This window comes from Lynx canadensis, chromosome A2, assembly GCF_007474595.2.
Source record: "Lynx canadensis isolate LIC74 chromosome A2, mLynCan4.pri.v2, whole genome shotgun sequence".
NCBI classification, from domain to species: Eukaryota; Metazoa; Chordata; class Mammalia; order Carnivora; family Felidae; genus Lynx; species Lynx canadensis.
The window spans coordinates 54,585,920-54,599,833 of record NC_044304.2 but is presented as its reverse complement, the minus strand read 5'-3'; the positions used below and the strand labels follow the sequence as shown (position 1 = coordinate 54,599,833).

General features: G+C 44.1%; 1 protein-coding gene across 4 annotated transcripts in view; it reads left to right on the top strand.

The window, feature by feature from the left end:
* NR2C2 (nuclear receptor subfamily 2 group C member 2) overlaps positions 1–13,700 on the top strand; it is a 100,622-nt gene extending 86,922 nt beyond the window's left edge. For 3 of the 4 annotated variants that reach the window (XM_030307477.1, XM_030307476.1, XM_030307478.1), the window contains 4 exons: positions 262–401; positions 2,939–3,076; positions 4,032–4,137; positions 7,253–13,700. In XM_030307477.1, the coding sequence (XP_030163337.1) occupies positions 262–401; positions 2,939–3,076; positions 4,032–4,137; positions 7,253–7,427 (559 nt within the window). In that variant the 3' untranslated portion in view covers positions 7,428–13,700. The remainder of the gene's footprint in view (positions 1–261; positions 402–2,938; positions 3,077–4,031; positions 4,138–7,252) is intronic. The other variant, XR_003967041.1, reaches the window with a different exon arrangement.
* The last annotated feature ends 214 nt before the right edge of the window (positions 13,701–13,914 follow it).

Below are 13,914 nucleotides of genomic sequence, written 5' to 3'. Positions count from 1 at the left end.
GAAGGCTGTAGGAGATGCCAGTTTAGTCGTACCCATTCAGATTTCTCATTACTGAAGTCTAAAGAGTCTTTGTTAAGAGAATAGTTTATCCTCAGAGGGACTTTAGTTAAGAGATTCACACAGACAGTGGTGTTTTCAGAGAATGGTCCTGAACATACCATAGACCTTCAAGAAACACTTGCTGAATCGACTTGTTTGGGGCAAACTGGGCCCTGGAGAATGCCAGCATGTACCCACACCCACTCTGACCTCTGTCCCCAGGCAGGACTGCAACACCAGCCTGGTGCGGGCCTGCTGGAACGAGCTCTTCACCCTCGGCCTCGCCCAGTGTGCCCAGGTCATGAGTCTCTCCACTATCCTGGCGGCCATTGTCAACCACCTGCAGAACAGCATCCAGGAAGGTAGGGCTGGGCTGGGCTGTGGGGGGTTGCATCTCGGTTCAGGCTGACTCCTTGCAAACTGGCCAGCCTCAGTGTCCCACAGCATCCACAGGCTGAAGGTAGTTTAACATTTAAGTCCTAGGACCTTTACCAGTGAGAACATTTAAATTTCCACCCGTCTGTCATCTTATAAGGCATATGAAAGGCGAAAAAAAGATAATTGAAAAAATTGCCAACTTCCTGATACGTAGGCATTTGGTGATGTTTCCAGCATAATCTTACATTTCCATCTTGATTGGCAGGCATACATGGGAAAAAACTAGTTTTTCACCTGTGGGGTGAAAGAAAAACCCAGTTTTTCCCTACTGTGCTTCTCTTCCCTGCATGTCTCCTTTACTACTCACACAGAACACTTTTTTTTTTTTTTTTTTTTTTTTGAGAGAGAGAAAGAGCACGAGAACACGGGGGAGAGGGGCAGAGGGGGAAAGAGAGTAAATCTCAAACAGGCTCCATGCTTAGCGAGAAGCCCGATGCAGGGCTCAATCTCACGACCATGAGATCATGACCTGCGCCAAAATCAGAAGTTGGACACTTTACCAACTGATCCACCCAGACTCCCCAAGCACTTCAGTTCTGGAACTTGTAGTCACCAATGTGTGGAGGTGTTTCCCCACAACAGGCAATTCCTTGTGACACCAGGTGGGTGTCTTACAATTTAATTCAATTCCGACACTGTCTACCCAGAGATAGTGTCAGATCCCACGGGTGTTAAGGGCTCAGTCCCATAAGACCCTGTCCCCAATACACACACACAAGTCCAGGCTATCACCTGTGCTTCTGACCAACCTGCTGTGGATCAGAGGTTGCAGCAGCCCTCAAGTTGGACATACCATAGACCTTCACTAGCGTCGCTTCATTCACTAGCGTCGCTCACAGAACTTGAGGAGACACTTAAGTTCACCACTTTTTAAAAGGATATGATAAAGGATACAGATGAACAGCCAGATGAAGAGATACATAGGGTGAGGTCTGAGAGAATCTCCCCGTGGACTTGGGGTACTTCACCCTCTGGTGTGTGTGTGTTCACCAACTTGGAAGCTCTCTGAACCCCATACTATTGGGATTTTATGATGGAGACTTCCTTCCTCATGTGGGCATGATCAATTATTAACTCCGTGTCTAGCTCCTCTCCCCACTCTGGAGGATGAGGGACGGGGCTGGAAATTCCAAGTTTCTCGGCATGCTTTAGTCTTTCCAGGGGCCAGGCCCCATAGATTCACTTCAAAAGATGAATCCTAGTGCTCTTAACACATAGGAGCTTACAAGGGTTTTAGGAGCTCTTTGTCAGGAACAGGGTCAAAGACAAATATTAGAATAAGATGTCGTGGTAGTGCTCTTATCACTTAGAAATTAACAAGGGTTTCAGGAGCTCTGTACCAGAAACTGGGGGCAGAGACCAACAGACAGATTTTTTATTATCTCGTAACAGGTTACCCTTCCCCATATAACAAATTCTCACAATCCTAGAGAGACTATTATCGCAGTAAGGTCCCTGGATTGCCCCAAGTGAAACAGCAAGCAGAAGAGCCAGGCACAGACAGGGGTCGTGCAGACCCCCTCGTCCAGGACACAGTTGCATACCCAGCTGCTGCTCACGAGCGAAGGTGACTCTCTTCCAGAAAGATTTGTGGCAACTACCTAACATTTGGTGGTCAGATCCCAGCCATGTCAGGACAGGAGATAGCCAGTGCAGATAGCCCTCTGCCTGCCGGAAGTCCATAGTACATCAAAGACATAGTCTTGAGGGAGCACACCTAGGATTCAGCACTGACACTAAAAATCTACACCTGATACTGAATTGCAGTTGAGCTGCACTTTTCATCAGGCATTCCAGATGTTTGATTATCTAGGAATTCGAGTTACCTAGTCACACCTTTGTTTTTCTAGTTACTCCTTTGGACTAGTAACATAAAGCTGATTTTTTTTTTTTTTTTTTAACCCTGTAACATTTTGTTGATTTTAAGTTAGATTTGTTCACAAATGAGGATTGGTTTCCTTTATTTTTAACTGAGTGTAATAATACTAATACCTTCAGCAAATACTACCATGAAGATTAAATCGGAAAACACACAAAATTGTTTCCACAACTAAAAAATGTCGACATTTAACGGTCATATCGTAAACATTTATTAAATGCCTGCAGAGACTTAGAAAATCTGACCGCTGTTAAGATTTGACTTATAGGTCTTAAGCACAGAATAAAAGGAGTTACCAGTTTGTGCCTATAGGCCAAAGTTGCTGCCCAATGTGGGGCCAGGGAGAATCGCTGGTGTGGGGGATTATTACTGAGACAGCATACATAGCAGAGTGGAATTTGGGTACCTATTGTCACTTCTCTTTCACCTGGAAACTGAGGCTGTTAACCATCTTAAGGTAAATGGTTTTCCATTAAAAAGTGAAATTATTTTCTCTTCTCTTTGAATCTGTGGCTCCTCAAAGAAGCTTGTGTTGTTATTCTTACCAGCCTTTCTCAGAGGATCTGTGATGTTGATTTGTAGATAAACTTTCTGGAGACCGGATAAAGCAAGTCATGGAGCACATCTGGAAGCTTCAGGAATTCTGTAACAGTATGGCGAAGCTGGATATAGACGGCTATGAGTATGCATACCTTAAAGCTATAGTTCTCTTTAGCCCCGGTAAGATATGTGGTGGTGACTCACAACAGTTTTCCGCCTATGTCTACTGATATTTCTGAACATGAACGTGTTGTCACGCTGTCAGCCATGTAGAGAGAGCCCTGCCAGATTGTATGTGACAGAATGTTCTCCTAAAAGGTGTGCTTTGCTAGCTAACATAAACACATAACGTTCTTTTAAATTGTTTTTATAGTCCCAAAGACATATGCCATAGTGCCTTCCAGATGTTTGACTTCATATGTTGAATAGATCTATTCTGTATCCTAATTTAAACCATTGGCCAAACAAGACTTCAGCATACAAAACAGAGTAGTATACTACTGTCCAATGTCCTTTTTTGTTCGTTTTGATTTGTTTTGCTTTCCTTTTTGCCAATTTTTAGTTTGTATTAGCATATGTCCTCCAGTACAGACTGAAACTGCACAAGTTTACCTGTTCCTGGAGGACAGTAGCAGCAGCTGAAGAAGAGGCAGCAGGACTGGCTGGCCTACTGCCCCCCTCTCGGCTGTTGTCTCAGAGCCTCCAGAGAGGTCACTCAGGCTGACTGCTGAACTCGATAGCAGGGTTGGACACCGCTAACTCCCTCCCTTCTTCCCCAGCCATCCACTCATGAACAACAAAGTAGCTAATAAAAATGGGAGAAATTATGTATTAAATACATAGAAAGTAAATGATAATTTCTAATCTCATGTGATAGTTCCAAGCCAGGTGGGGCTGGTGAGGCTGGTGTGACCACTCAGGAGCCCAGCCCTCTCCCGGGAACCCTCAGGCCTTGGCAGAGCATAGAGCAAAAACTAATGTTTTAACAGTAATATCCAAACCAGATCCACCTTCAGAGTTCAATCTACATTGTACTTGAGAAATTTGCCAGAGGCTTAATTAAAAATACTAAGAAGTCTGCAAGCGAGGCTTTCAGAATACACAAGGCAATTCAGGGGTACTTTTCTCTTTTTAGACCATCCAGGTTTGACCAGCACAAGCCAGATTGAAAAATTCCAAGAAAAGGCACAGATGGAATTGCAGGACTACGTTCAGAAAACCTATTCGGAAGACACGTACCGGTGAGACGCAAAGATACACACTCTTTTTTTTTTTTTTTTTTTTAATTTTTTTTTTTTCAACGTTTATTTATTTTTGGGACAGAGAGAGACAGAGCATGAACGGGGGAGGGGCAGAGAGAGAGGGAGACACAGAATCGGAAACAGGCTCCAGGCTCTGAGCCATCAGCCCAGAGCCTGACGCAGGGCTCGAACTCATGGACCGCGAGATCATGACCTGGCTGAAGTCGGATGCTTAACCGACTGCGCCACCCAGGCGCCCCGATACACAGTCCTGCTGTGGGGCAGGAGGGGGTGCAGCTGGATCTGTAGTCACAAATATAAATTGTCAGCCTTTCCACGTCTGGCAGCCCGGTGAAGCCTCCTTTTGATCACACTTTAGTTCTTGCATTTCATGGATGGTAACAGTGTGTGGAAAGTGCTAGGTGGGAGGGGCAGGAATACTGGACCATTCCAGTGTTTGCTGGGTAAACTGCAGGTGGAACCTTGGGTGGTTCTTCTGTAACATGAGGGTTTGGAATCGTTGCTGTGTAATTCCCTCCGAGGCTCACATCGTGCACAGACGGTAGTTCTCACGGAGATTCCCTTTGTCCAGAAGAGCAGCTGTGCCCCTGTGGTCTGCGTCCACTGAAGAGGCCAAGCTAGCGTACGTGATAGCAAAGTTTTTGTTGACAGAAACCGACCCCAACCTCTACAAAGGAGTGAGTGGGTTATAGAAAATAGTAATTTTGCCGTCAGATAAACTGATTTTTTTTGAACTCCCATTTTTTAGGTAAAAAAGTTAGTTTGTATTATTTGTAATGATTGGGCAGCAAATACATGTATATACACATATACTCATAGATATACATGTGAGCCTTTGTCATGCAAAACTGAACAGGAAAGTTCTGAAATAGGGCAGGATGCCTGGCAGGCTTTCCAGCCAAGGAGCGGAGGAGCTCTTTCCCCATGATCACTTCCAACCCACTGGAAACTCCATGAATTACTGAGGTCATGTCAGGCAAACTATTTAATATTCCCTTCCCCGCCCTGTCCTCTCAAAATAAACACTGGAGCAAAATTGACCCATAAGATACACGGCCCCACTTCTCTCCATGTGTGTCCCCTTCACAGACCTCAATCCAAAGATGCCCCACAGAATGAGAATGCCAGGCCCCAGGGACCCATTTCTGTGGTGTGATTGGCAGACCTGTAGCTGGCCCTGCTGGGAGAGAACCTCCTCTGCTTTAGGCACACCTCCATGGCCCAAGCATAGCTTTTGCCAGAGCAGGATCCATTTTGACTGGAATCTATGAAAACCTCACCATGAGTCTCAAGTGATTACAGCCTCAATACATATAGAATGGGACTGCCAATGGGAGCTCTGCCACCCATACCCAGAGCTCATCCAACCCAGCCAGGTACGCGGGCAAGCTGTCCCCAGAGGTAGCCATGGGCCTACTCCCACACAGTGTCCGTGGTCAGAAGAGGCTGGAAATGTCCCTGTAGGGACTGCTAACAGAACCACACAGCACACTAGAGTCATCTTGACAACAGCAGCTCTCTGGCCTTTGAAAGTAGGTGTTTCTACAAAAATCTAGTGAGGGACCCAGGGATAGATAAAGGGCATGGTAAGAAAAGTGATTTGGAACCAAAAATGAGATAAGGGAGGCTTTCTCATAGGATAGGACTCAGAAACTCACTCAAAGACAGTTCCCCCAAAAGCCCTAGGACGGTTGACACCCGTTTCTGCATTGTTTTAGTCTTTCCTATTTTATGCCTTTTCTCATACTGTCTGCTCCTCCTGAAATAACCCTTCTATCCCTCCCCATTGTTTATATCTCTGCTGAGAGAAACCTCAGCCAGCCTCTAAGGCCCAGCTGACCTGTCCCCCCCCACCCCAAGAAGTCCTCCTTGATTGACCCTTGCTGAGTTTCCAAGATCCTTCATCCTGTCTGCCCCTTCTGGTCTGTGGTGGTGTCCCCTTACATCTTTGTGTGCCCTGCAAGACTCATGGTGGCTGGGCGAATGGACGATGATGCTGGAATGCCGCTTGCATAATCTGTATTTTCTCTTTTTAAAAATAACAGTGTTCACTGTAGGAAAGAAATTAGAACATTCTGGAAAGTAAAATGAAAGCTTTTCAGTTCCTGTAAATAGCACTATCCATAGTTAACATTTTATGCATTTCCTTCCAGAAATTTTTTATGTCTGTGTAACTGGAATCATAAAATCCAAAGTAAGGTTTTGTAACCCTTTCTTCATGTAATGTTCAACAAGCATACTTCTGCATTTTCTGTGGCTGAGGAGATGCTGTCATTTCTTTAGAACTTTCCTGCTAATGAAAATATAGGTTGTTTCCAGACTAGGCTGGCACACAGTGAGCATCCTTGCACACGTAGCTTTGTACAGTGTCTGTGGAATGGCCAATCATGTGGGATGCTTCAGATACAGTGTCCAGAGAGCCATCAGAACGGGGTCATGATGTGTCCTCCCACCCAGGGTGTTTTCAAAATGAAAACAATTTTATTGCTTCATTTTTTAATTAGGATGCTATGTGAACACTAGAGTAATACAGACAAAGGTTTAATAAGTAAAAGCATTCCAGATCCCCAAACCCAGAGATCAGGGTTTTGGTGAACATTTTGGTGAACATCCTTCCAAATACTTTTTTATACATGCCACACAAATAAATTTACACAAATGAGATTGTGTTACACTTGCTGCTTCCCGGTCTCCTTTCAGGTTTTTACTCGGCTGTACATCACAGACGTACCATCAGTGAATATATATCTTTTTTATACTTTTTGCTGAATATACAGTGTGCTCTTTTATATGGAGATACCATAATTTAACCCATCCTTTATTGATTTCCAAATTTTTCTCTTTTGGTGGAGGTGGGGAGAATTGTTATAAATGAAGGAAACATTTGTACATACATCTTTGTACTTGGTTTTGATTTTCTCTCATGATAAATCCCTACAAGAGGAACTGTTGAAATTTGAAATACAAGGGGTAGGTCATGGGTCTGTTTGTTTGTTTCAATTCCAAGCAGTGCGGAGAGGGTCCCTGGGAGCCTGTCAGGGAGAAGTCTGAAGGGCAGTGAACTCCCTTTCTCTAATGAGCCTCCCTTTTACAGATTGGCCCGGATTCTCGTTCGCCTGCCAGCACTCAGGCTGATGAGCTCAAACATAACAGAAGAACTTTTTTTTACTGGTCTCATTGGCAATGTTTCAATAGACAGCATAATCCCCTACATCCTCAAGATGGAGACAGCAGAGTATAACGGCCAGATCACCGGAGCCAGTCTATAGTGTGCACCGCACGCCTGCCGAGAAGCAGAAGGATCCTCCCAGGACCGCTCAGATAACAGAGAAAATAAAGTAGTGGTATTTTGGTATGTGCAAATATTTCCAGTATGTTAGCCATTTCCTACCTGGTTTCTTCTTACCTGTTAATCCCAAACAATAGCAACTAAAAGACTAGTAGGATCCTTTCCTGCCATAAGAAATGTTTTAATGCCTTTTGATGAAGCAGATTTTGGAACAATCTTTTAACCTAATTTGTATTTAGCGATTCTCAAAGGGCAAAAAACAAAGAGTTTTATAATGTCAGAGACTAGTATTAAACAAAACTAAACGAACCTAAGAAAACAGTATGTGTGTATATATATTAAAATTTTCCTTGGAATTAATAGCTACTAATTACCAGGGTAAATAATATTAGCACTTTCTAAGCACTTCTTATCAATGCGTATGTTAGCAACATCTTGCCTGTGGGCAGGACAAATGGAAAACTGTGTATGTCTTTTGCCGAAATGCTAATGATTTCTGTGAAAACGCAATAGGGTACAGGAGACAATCATTTATGTTTAAGAAAAGATGGCATCATTCCTAATTGTATGCACACATTAGTGGTGTTGAACTAAATTCCTATGAACGATTGAGAATGTGGCTCATGTGTATCATGCAGTAAGTGGGAGTGTGGTAGTGCAGTCGGTGGGGACCCCAACCGGAAGCTTCCTCAGCTGGTGAGTTGATGATGCTTGTCAGGTTCCCTGACCTCTGGTTCTGGTCTGTGACTGGCATCTACAGGCTCCTCCAAACCTAGGGCTCTCTTGATGACTGGTTCTCAGAATTGGATTGCAACCAGTCAGACATAAACTGCCAATTCCTGCAGCAAGTGAAAACATCCCCAAATCACCTCCACCACTCACGGCAGACAGAGCCTTCTGACCAAAAAGTGCAAGGTGGGCATTTTGAACCTGACAGTAATTCCTAAATGCAATCTGGGGCGGTTGCTCATTGTTCAGATGGAGGAAGAAGGTCCCCTTCTCAGGGGTTTCCATTCCAAACGCCCCCTTGAGAAGGGTCTGTATTCCTGCAGTTCACTCAGAACTGTGAGGTGATTCAACGGGGAGGGGTGCAGGATTTTGCTCCCTGTCCCGGGGTAGTGGTGATGGTACGGCTGAATGGAAGGGTTTCTCTGTTGACCTTGAATATCAGGGTTTTTCAAAGTGTTTCCAGACTCTGCATTTCTGTTGGCAGATCTTTGAATGCTACTGGCACACCATGCACTTTGATCCCCCCAGGTGTGTACCAGCAAAGAACCCTGGAGCATTTTGGGTGATGTATGCAGAAGCAGCCTACCTGCTCCTTATAAAAAACCCATAACTCCCAAAGTTATCTTCTTTGTCCTAAGTTACAGCCACCATCATTTACAAGAGCAGAATGCAGTATAAGGAAGTTCTGTCTAGAGAAGAGCATAAATTCCCATGGATGTGAGTAAACGGTGGGCATTTCCTGCTTGGGAAAGTGGCATGTCCAAGACCAGATCAGGTACTCTCCGTTTCCTTTTTGTACAGCCCAGATTAAGAAAATACAGCATTAGGTTAAATTTGCATCTCCCAGGACCTTTTGACCAGATGGTATCCAGAAAGATCCCAGTGCACTTCCCCTGCCTCACAGGCACTCTCTGGTCTGGCTTGGGCCCTAGTCAGGGTGGGGCCTCATGTGCTATGTAGGTGCCCAGCCAGCTAGCCGCTGGCTCTTGACAAAATAGGATTCTCTGTTCTGAAGTGTTAGGAGCACTTGGTGAAAGTCATTAGTAGGAATTAAGTGGGGATGGTATCTCCAACTTCTAAATTCCTGTTTGGATTTAATTATATTATTTATAGTTCATGACTTGGAAACACATTTCGGAGATAATAGGGGTGCCTGTTATAAAATGATGGAAAGAATTTAATTTTGCCAGCTTAAATTTTTGGTTTCTAACTTTGAAGAGATTTAAATTTCAAAATTAAGAAAAAAACAGCCAAGACAGTAGAGTTAGGGCAGGTCTGTTTCATTTCTACTCATGAAGGATTTTAGCAGAGGGTATTTTCAAGCACGTTTATGCATCTTTCACAGCAAGTTGCCTGTTTTCTGTTCGATTTTTTAATATAAGCACGTCTGTTGATCACATAGCCATTCGGTGGCAATACCGGTGTCACATCTCCCAGATCTGAGTTCTCCATGTTAGGGAAAAGGCCCACCCCTCATTCCCAGGGGTGGGCCCTGGAAGTCCTGTGTCCATTCGGCTTGTAGATACCTTTGCCTTTAGACAACAGCATGGCTTAGCCAAGACCTCGACCGAGGTCCCAGTGATGCACTGTTGAAAGTTTGGGGCAGAGAAGATGATAAACTAGCAGGAAGACAGGGAACATTTGGGTGAGTGCTGCACTCTGGCCAGGTAGCCCTGGACAAAAATCGGTTCAGCTTGGAGGGTTGTTGATTTTGACCTAGTCTTGCCCCTTGAGTCCCTTCACTGGTGATGGCTGATGGCAGTGGGCCATTTTGGGCTTTGAACACTCATTAGCTTCCCAGATCCTCTTGGCTTTACTTTGAAGTAGCCTTTTCCCTAAGGATCATGTTCACACAAGCTGATTTCTTGCTGCCCCAAATCATTTCACACCTTGGACAGCAAGTCCATCCCATCTTGTCAGATTGGTTAAGAGAAGCCCAAAGTCCAGACTTTTTTAAAGGGATCCCAAGCAAATACTGAGGCTCAACTTTCACAAGGCTTTTACCCCTCGTTGGTAGTTGGTGAAACTCTAGGTTTGGTTAAGTGATGCCAGCTCTCTGCCCAAGAGTAGGTTCTTAGTCACACAGCCTGTGCACATGTCCCTTCTGTTAACCTGGCCCTTCTTCCCTTGTGAGGAGAGGTCTATCAGCTAAAGGAGGTGGTGATATACACCATTGTTCCTTGATGAAATGGGCTCTTTTCTGGCAGTATCTCAGATAATGCTAGACTGTTATATGTTGAAATTCTGGAGGTCATTATGTATAATCATAAAACAGGACAGGCAGAGACTTAGAAAAATTACTCAAGCAAATGATACTTTCCAAGCTATTCCACCCTTCTGATTTGAAATTTGTGTCTATTGGGGGTTACCATTATTTATTGTCTAGCTTCTGCCATGAGGCTGTTCTTGGGGTTCTTTTGTTGTTTGGGTTTTTATATTTCATTGCAGGTATAGTCACTTGTAAGATGTTATGTAAATGCCCTCAAGAGGGATGGTTTCCTAGCTTCTCAGTATTAAATGTGAACTCTGTTTTGAGGCAGTTGCCACCAGCCATGGTGATCGCAATGGATGCACCTACTCTTGGGCTCCCTGACGTGGCAGCCACATACCGCTAGAGCGCATGGTTGCAGCCATAGTACATATTTACTTAGCTGTTTTGCTTGTTTGGGGGATGGCCGTGGCAGGAAGGCTAAGATTTAGAAGGGCTATATCTAGTGCTTTTATTCTGGGGGAAAAATGCATCCTAATCCTTTGGGGTGATTTCCAGTAGTCTTGCCCCCAGCCTGCTCTCTGCCTGACAAGCAGCCCTTGGCTATGAATCCAAGTTCTAGGACCTGATCAGATCAGAGTCCAGAAGTTTGTTGCCCACTTGCCAGTGGAAAGGGCCTCATGTGCAGTGGGGCTATCTAGATGACATTTCATCTCTAAGTGTAGGCCATGAAGTGTCATCTTCTGACATTTGCTTTTATCCCCGGGGGCGGGGGGGTGGGGGGAGGTAGGGAGGCAGTGCCCTTTAGACCCTGGAAGGTTGGAGAAGGCCAGGCAGATGCCCACATGCTTCCTTTATCCCACTTCCAGTCTCTAGATTGTACGGCTCTTTGAAAATGTCTTAACTTTGATGTAAATTTGTAAAGCCAAGCCCTAATCGAGGTAGCGGGTTTGGGTCTTTTGTACACAGGGTTCTGGACATCCCCACGTGTGCCTCTTGCCAGCGCACACTTGCGCATGTCCAGCCCTGGGGTCCCTTCAGCGGCATTGTGCGTGTACAGATTTATAGGCTTGTATGACTGAATGAATGTACATGTGTTTATATATGTACAGTGTATATAGTGTGTGTATGTGTACATAGATGTATATTATGTATACAGACATGTAGCCATGTATCCAAAATTTCCTTATGTTTTAAAGAGAGTCTATGATAGAGTTGCTAAAGTAAATGGATGTGGGTGTTCCAAGGTCCCTCAGCAGGATGGATTTGCTGATATTTTAACTCCATTTTCCTTTGGGTGAGCCTGGCTGGGAAAGGCCATGAAGACAGAATCTCCACTCTGTACCAGGGAAGATTCCAGACAGAAAAGGTCCTGACAGGAGGACACTGCCGTATATTCTCTAGGTTCAGGCAAGGGCCAGAAAGGTAGAAGACCGTTCATCCTTATGTCCAAAACTAGGTGGGGACCTTTAACTTGGCTGCCACACACCTGTTTATGGCCTGACTAGAAGGAACTTGATAGTAGGAGCTGTCGGCCTTCCCAGACACTCGGCTCTGTCATGTGGTCCAGAGACAGGCATCATAGTCAGAGATTCAGAGTGGTCCTTGTTCTGGGGCCTGACTCTTCGTGTGGTAGTGATTTCCTATGCTCACCCGAATTTAGCAAACGGTGGGCACTGCCCGGTGAGTAAACAGATTCCCATGTCTCTAGTGCCAGTTGAAAAAAACCTACCAAGCAGTCTTTTAAGATAAACATGAATATGATGACTAAATTATGGAATATTAAGTTACAAATCTTAAATTACTTCTCTAGCATGTGAATAAAATCCACTGACGTAAATCCTTCCTATAAATTGATTTAAACATGTCAGATAAAAATTGGATTTTAATATGGCTACATGTGCCCTTTAAGCTACAGATACCTAATTTTCCTCGCCCAGGTCTATTCTGATGAATTTTCCCCCTTAATCGGGCTTTAAACTGAGACACGGCACGCGGGAGCCAGGGCCCAGCCCGGCGTAGTTGCTTGCAGAGCTGGTGAATGGGACCTGCCTGGCGGGAGGGCTGAAAGCTGGCCCGCTGAAGGGAACTGGAGAACGGCAAAAACTCACATAGCCCATAGGTTTTCTGTTGTTTTTTAAAATAAGCTACCGAAATGTTTGAAAACACTTCATTGAGACTATAGTACTCAGTGCCTTTTGTGAGACGGTGGGTCATTTAGCCTTCAGCTTCCCCTATATTTGATGTAAAAGAAGCTCCTACTTCGCTGGCCTCATCCAACAGTACTTCCTGACCTTCCCCTGTCCTTGCCTGTCGTGACAATCACACTCTTGAAGGTGGCTTTCCAGTTAAAATACAAGAGGAAGCTTGACAGTCTCTCAATCTTCAAAGTAAAAGTTTTCATTTGGGGCTATCTTAACAGCAATCTAAGAGTAATTAAAGTTTGAGCTTAAAAAGAGTATCTTAGGGGTGGGGAATGTCGGAGATACTTTTAAGGCCCAGCTATACTTCCAGTTCAGAAGCCAGTAATTCTGGTGTCTCAATATTTATACACACAGCATAGAAAAAATGCTATAAAAATCAATGTTCAGCAACATTTATCAACTGACAGACTGTGAGAAAGCTTAATATTTGGATAACATTTGGAAGTAGTAGACTTTATGTTAAAAACGACTTCTCTTTAGGAACGTGTACTCAATTACCATTTTAACGACCAGAGCGGCCACGGGCTCAGACGATGCCGCCACACAACTCAAGTGCTGGGATATTTTTCTACAGCCTCCGTTCTCCCAACTACCTTGTAATAAACCAGTGTTCAACTAGTTTTATAACTGAAAAGCTGCACATTTTTCATAGTACAAACCCTAGTTTTTACCTGTAGTTTGGACCTCTCCGTTAAAATGTAGCTGCATTACCGGCCCTTTTAAAAGACATCTGTTAAAGGAAAATTCGGGTGTTAGATTTTCTTGGGACCGTTTCTGTAACTTCTGCCCTTCACAATATAGAAAATACTGTTCATGCCATTACATTTTAATTCCAGGTTTAAAACCTGTCGAAAGCTGGAGCTTGAAATCAGCTTTATGTGATGGCATTTAAAAAATAGCATGTTCTTTTTAAACTGAATTTTATATCTAATCAGTGTCTTCAGTCTTGAAGAAGAATTTGCATTGTTGTGTTTGTATATAGAGTATTGCAGTGCATGAATTAGCTTTTATGCATTTTATTAAATGCTGTCTCAATGTGGCATTATTGTTGTGGCTTAATACTACTACCTAAATGAGGTTTATACTATTAAAAAAGTGAATTAAAGACTAATGTGCATCTGCTCATTTCTTCTAATAGTAACACCAGTAATGCCTGACCCCCAGGAGCACCCGCAGGAAGTACCCGCAGGTCCTTCCCTAGCCGTCAGTCTACTTGATGGTCCACCTGACTTGCAAATACCTTTAGTGGGAAAGAAGGTGTGGAAGTCCAAAAGCCAGGTCGGTGGTTCTGGAGGGGAGCACAGCTGAGGTGCCAGGCTACACAA